At 42.6% G+C, this 6585-nt stretch overlaps 1 protein-coding gene across 1 annotated transcript in view; it reads left to right on the plus strand.

Moving 5' to 3' along the window:
- Window positions 1-2: 2 nt before the first annotated feature.
- The window catches only part of LOC103620971 (disintegrin and metalloproteinase domain-containing protein 20-like), a gene marked incomplete at its 5' end in the record, with an annotated part of 14667 nt that continues 8084 nt past the window's right edge, over window positions 3-6585 (plus strand). Inside the window, one exon of the mRNA XM_017741624.1 lies at window positions 3-1817. Coding sequence (XP_017597113.1) covers window positions 3-1817 — 1815 coding nt within the window. The remainder of the gene's footprint in view (window positions 1818-6585) is intronic.

The following is a 6585-nucleotide window of genomic DNA, read 5'->3' on the forward strand; positions in this document are numbered from 1 at the left end:
TCACCCTGGTCACCTACGGCCGGGACGGGGCCCGCCGAGAGGAACACCCCTTCGTGCGGGACAACTGCTTCTACCAGGGCGAGGTGCTGGGGAGCCCCGGCTCCCTGGTGGCCCTCAGCACCTGCGGCAGGGGCCTCCAGGGCGTGCTCTGGGTGGAGGATGATACCTACCAGATCGAGCCCGTCCCCAATGACCCGGCCTTTCGGCACTTTCTCTACCGCATGGAGGAGGCCAACAGCCCCGAGGGACCCAGCTGCGGACTGACGCCAGAGGTGCTGCAGCAACAAAAGGCTGTGCTGCCGTGGTTCAGGGCTCCCAAGGCAGAGGAGGAGAACGAAAGGCTGAACGACTGGTGGACACACATCAGGTATGTGAAGATAGTAGTGGTCGTGGACAACGTGCGGTTTGTGAAGTCAGGCAGGAGCAAATCTGAAGTCTTGAAGCACGTCATGCAAATCATCAATGTTGGGGACATTATGTACAAACAGCTTTCTGTCCGGCTGTTTCTTATAGGACTGGAGATCTGGACTGAAAGCAACTTTATAAACATTACTAACTCTATTCCCAAGGCACTTAGTGACTTTAACAGCTGGAGAAAGTCAAACCTGTACCATCGGATGTACCACGATGTTGCTCACTTATTTGCATTTCAGTGGTTTGGAGGCAGCCTGGGACTGGCATATATAGGGACAGTGTGTGATAGGCACTGGTCATCGGCTGTTATTTCCTTCACTGAGAAAAAGTTGTCCGCAATTTTTGTCACATTTGTCCATGAGCTGGGCCATAATCTTGGGATGGGCCACGATAAACCGGATTGTAAATGCAAACGCAAGACATGCATTATGTATGAAAACAATGCTGAAACTGATTCGTTCAGTGACTGCAGTTACAAACAGTACTTTGACCGGCTTGTAAGTGGTGCTGAGTGCCTTCGTCAACCACCAGCACCTGGCACTTTCTACCCGAAGACACGTGAATACTGTGGGAATAAGATAGTAGAAAGCGGAGAGCAGTGTGACTGTGGTTCAGAAGCAAACTGCAGAAAGGATCCTTGTTGCCACGCAAACTGCACGTTTACTGCAGGTTCGGTCTGTGCGTCTGGAAAATGCTGCAAGTACTGTAAGGTCCTTCCAGCAGGAACACTCTGCAGAGCAAGTACTGGCACCTGTGACCTGCCAGAGTATTGCAATGGGATTTCCCCTCAGTGCCCATTGGATGTATACCTACAAGATGGAACCCCTTGCAAAAATGGTATTTATTGCTATCAAGGAAAATGTTCTTCCCACAGTAAACAGTGCCGGCATCTCTTTGGCAAACAAGCCAGGGTTGCTCCTTTAGATTGCTTCAAAGCAGTGAATACTCAGGGTGACCGGTTTGGGAATTGTGGTATTCGTGACAATATCCATTTTACAAAATGCAGTACTGAGAATATCTTATGTGGTAGGATTCAGTGTGAAAACATAGCCAAATTACCTTTCTTGCAGAACCATGTAACGCTAATCCAAACTCCTGTTCGAGATAAAAACTGTTGGGGTCTTGACTATCACATAGGGATGCCAAGAGCAGATGTGGGAGCTGTGGAAGATGGCACACCATGTGGTAGTGATATGCTTTGTATCAACAGGACATGTATGAATGTATTAGTGCTGAACTACGACTGTAACATGACAAAGTGTCATAACAGAGGAGTGTGTAACAATCGTAAGAACTGTCACTGCAAGTATGGCTGGGCTCCTCCATATTGTGAATTGCAAGGATTTGGAGGTAGCATTGACAGTGGACCTCCTCCAGCCAGGAAGACTTCTCAGAGAGCAAAAGTAAGACTAACACTGTTTGGTTTTTTTTCTTTATGTATCCTTGGAGTAGCCCTTACCATCCGTTATAAACAGGAAATAGAGGGATGGCTTATGAAGGTAAAAGCCCAATTCCATAGAACATTGCAGTTGTTTCAAAGACTGAAAAAAACAGAAGTTCCTAAAGAAAATTTGCCTGTCAGTGAGTCAAAGTCCACCAAAGATCAAAAGCAGTAGCTTTGGAATGTCTTGAGGAAATCTCCCTTTAGCGGAGCCATCTGATAACTCATTAAAATAATTCAACAGATTCTGAACAGCTCTAATCTCATGTGATATCATTAAATGCAGAGTAAATGTTTATTTTCTCTGTTTATTTTCTTTTAAGTTAATAAATGCAGGCAGTAAGGCATGCTTTTCTTTGTACCCGGAGCTCTTAAATTGATGTAAACCGCAGGTATTGTGTTTATGCTTCATACCAACAGTTTAAAAATGCAAACTTCTTAAAACAGTTGTAGATAAATTCTTTGCTTCAATTTCCTTATTTACCTAATATTTTCTTCAATTCAGTGAGAGAGATGTTTGTGAATATCTTCTGTCATTCATTAACAACCAAAAAGAAAAAATTGCACTTGCAGTTTCCACTGGGTTCCTTCCAAGCAAAACATTTTGTGTTTCTGTGATTTAATTCACATCTGTGACACCCAAACAGGCAAGGAACAGGTATTGCAGTGAGATGCAGGTGTCTGTTTCACAAGCGCTTCCAGCTGTTTACAGGGAGCAGCCCTTCAGGAAGGAGGCAGATCATAGGGGAACAGGGTCTTCCTCTTGTGAAAGAGTAGAGAAGGATTATCCAGATCATACTAGTAAGCATTACATTTCTGAACCATAATATATATGCCAGCAGTGTAATGACACCAAATCTGTCATTTCACAAGAACAAATTGTTTTTATTTTCTGGAAATTTTCCAGTGTCTTGACTTCTGACTGCTGCTGAGAAGTGCTGTGTATTTTATTGTTGCTAAGAGGAGCTGTCTGTGGGGTTCCCCAAGCTAACTGAATTTCTAAAGTATTTGGAACTATTCTGCAAGTCTACCCCGCCTAGAATTCCTGCAATATTTGATAGATGCTTTATCTGACTATCTCAGGGGGTTTCTCTTGGTTTACTATGTGATTCTTTCTTCAGCTATGGCTGAATGTGTCCTTGCAGCACTATGGAGTGCCACACAGAAGCATTGTAGTTTTCATTTTTAAAACACAACATAAAATATGTCTAACCTGTGAAAAATATGAGGAACATGGAAATACCATTCAATAAGTTTTAATATTACAGCAGTAACTAGACATTTCTATCAGATCAGCATGAAGAGGAGTCTCTAGTCCAGATCACAGCAAAAACTTTTTTTTAAAGGTGTTTCAGGGTAAAGGGCTATAATGCATTTGTCTGCTAACAAAAGAATTATTTGTATTTAGAAAGCAAAGTACACACACACATCAAACATTCTGTAAAGGCGGGATAAGTACCCTAACACTTGGGAACATTTGGGAAAAAAGATGTTGGTGACTCTACGAATTATGATGGTCAACTCTTGCTGCCTCCCAAATACATAGTTTATATTTTTAGAATATGCATTTTCCTGTATTTTTATGTGTAATTTTTTTTGTGTCCTGTATTCAAAAAGGGCTGATTACATTATGATGGGATGTGAAATACAAAGCATGTGATTCACAGTTTTTCACAGGTTTTTGTCTAGAGCAAATGGGTCCTTACATAGTCATCTATGCTTGTCTGCAGAAACGAGATAACACAGTGTTTCTTTAGCAGGCCGTGCTTATTGCCATAATAAAACATGGATGGTTTTGATTAGATGATGAAAACTTAATCCTGTGTTTATGTCAAAAGGCAAGATAACTGCCTCTTGACTGACACCCCAGATTTATTCCTCATAACCACAGACCTTCTTCAGAGAGTTTGGGGGAGTGGGAGGGCTATCCTCTGAGAAATAACAACTGCAATTCAGGTGTTGCAAACAAGGAATAGGTGACAGACAAGACAGATGTGGATTAACAGAAAGATGGAGATATAAAGTAAGAAAAGTACTTCAGGCAGCACCTTCCAACTATCTATGCACAACTAGTATCTACTAAGACTTTTTTTATTTTGCTTTTTAAATACAGAAAGAGTGGCAGAAGTTTCAGGTTGTCACCTGGATGGCCTGCCATTGTTGATCAATAAGATACTATACATTGCCAAGTATAGATCTATGCTGAGACAGAGAAACACCAGAGTCAGGGAATTCTTATTTACAGACCTGCATACTGAAGAGACAGAGGTGTGAATGAAAGCACAATTTAGGCTAGAAAGTTTACTTGCAAATGCACTTCTGGGAAAGGTAAAGTAATAAAATGCTGTAGTTTCCGTTTTTCTCTATGCTTAAAGATTGTTCTGAAAAAACAGGACTTAATTGGGAGGAGGCTTTCCGTGAGCTTTGGATAGAAGTATTTCTGTACACTTTTCTCCCATTTCTTCTTGGGCCATACAAGCAAGACAGACATGTGTCCCAACAAACCTAGTCTATGTTTTATAAAATGTGTGAGCTCCCTTGGTGAGGTTTTCTCCTTGAAAATATTGTTGTTTCTGATTTCAACACAGCAATGGAAAACTTGGTATTTCTGGTGGTTTGTTAGAAATGTCCCACTACTCTGAAGGTGATATGAAGGTGTAAGTCTAAGTTCAGTCCTAATCTTTCTGGTTTCCCTTTTTTTTTTCTCCCCTCCTGGTTCTAACTGCATTTTAAAATGCTTTAAATGGATGCTAGAACTTGGTTAATGTGTAAGTCACTTACACATGAAGAGGCAGCTTCAGATGTTGCTGCACCATCTCCCAAGAGATGTGGGTCAGTGTAGTATGTGAAATTGTGCTGGAGGAAATAAGAAGACACAGCCTGGACTAGTGGAAGGTGTGCCTGCCCATGGCAGGGGGGTTCGACCTAGATGATCTTAAAGGTCCCTTCCAGACCAAACCATTCTCTGATTCTGTGAGATGGTCTGTGCCAGTGCAGTAAGGGTATTAAGTGTTAGGTAGCTGTTAATACGTGGCAGACCAGTTGTGGTAGGTGAAGCCTGGAGCTGCCTAGGACTAAATTACAACAATATATCCATGTTTCTTGTTTGAAATCTCTTTCTGGCTAAAGAAGACTTTTAAAAACACTTAATATTGCAGTTAGATCAAGATAAAATTGATTTTGTTTTAAGCCAAGACTGTCATCTCTAAAATACATTGAACTGCTGCTGAGGAACACTGTGTATCTTGAAGGAGTTTGCCAAGTACCTCGCAGCTGCTTGCTCACTCTCCTCCCACCCCTCCCAGTGGGACAGAGATTCAAAAAGAAAAGGTGAATCTTGTGGGTTGAGATAAAAACAGTTTAATAATTGGAACAAACTAAAATATTATAATAATGATAATAATGAGTGACAGTAACAGCACCCAAGAGAAACAAATGATGCACAGTACAATTGCTCACCACATGCTGCCCGATACCCAGCCCGTCCCAGAATGTGTTTGACCCCCTTACAGGTAACTCACCTAGCTGATATACTGGACATGATATTCTATGGTATGGAATATCCCTTTGTCCAGTTTAGGTCACCTGTCCTGGCCATGCTTCCTCCCAGCTTTTGTGCACTTCTTCACTAGCAGAGTATGGAGACACTGAAAAGTCCTCAACTTAGGGCAAACACTACTGAGCAACAACAAAAAAGTCTATCACACGAGTCATGGTTTTGCTCATCATTGCAAGTGTAATTGGACCTTGAATGCCTGTCTCCCACCTCTGAGGCAGGTGTTCTAACACTCAGTTTAGCACTAAGCATTAATGTTGTAGCATTCAGAGATCCAGTGTCCAGATTGTCTCTCCCTATTAAATTCAGGAATCCAAAAGTGCAGATAATCCTGGAAGGAATGCAATCAAAAATATTTGTTATCTTTACTGCAGTACCAGACAAACAAAGTGGTAGTGTAACACTGAGGACCAGATAAGCTGGTCCTCATTTTCATCAGAGAAGTTCCTGCAGCATGTAGATGTGGCTGTCTTCATAGTGCCAAGTAGTCAGGTGGTTAAACTGAATCAGGCCTCTTCATTGCTCCCTGTTGTCATTCTCTGTATTGACACACTTGTACCATGTGCTGAAATAGATAAGGATAAATTTTTCTTTGCTATTTCCTGATAATCTATTGGTTCAATAAATCCTGAGGTACAGAGTCCCAGGTTTAAGTGGCTCCTCTGTTAGATAGCAAGTAGTTCTACTTTGCCCTTTATTGCTAGGTAATTCTCTCTTCTGTAGAGTTCTGAGCAAATTTCTCAGATCTCAAACCAAACACCTTCTACAGGACCTAGTGAAGTATTTCTTGACTCAGCAGTGGCACGGTGATTCTGTGCACCATTTGTGTTTCTGAATTAGATCACTTTATTGCATTGCAAGGTAGCTGGCGTTGGCATGGATTCTCTCTGTGCTACTTGCCCGCATTGGGCTTTTGGTCCTGCCCAGCACTGTCTGATCTGTTTTCCAGTTTGCTGTGAGGACAGTTAAAACGGCTGGGAAAAAGTCATACATCTCCCTCCTTCTCCGCTATGCCTACCCGAGACAACTATGGCCTACTCCTTAACCTTCCTAAGGAAACCAGCTCCAGCCTGGGGAGCAAGGCAGGGCCAGGCACAGATGCCGCGCAGGGGCCAGGCAAGGTGCGGGGGGCAGGAGGACGCCGTGCTGGGTTCCCCTGGGCCCGCTCCTCTCC

The sequence above is a fragment of the Corvus brachyrhynchos genome, unplaced genomic scaffold, assembly GCF_000691975.1.
Source record: "Corvus brachyrhynchos isolate BGI_N302 unplaced genomic scaffold, ASM69197v1 scaffold115, whole genome shotgun sequence".
NCBI classification, from domain to species: domain Eukaryota; kingdom Metazoa; phylum Chordata; class Aves; order Passeriformes; family Corvidae; genus Corvus; species Corvus brachyrhynchos.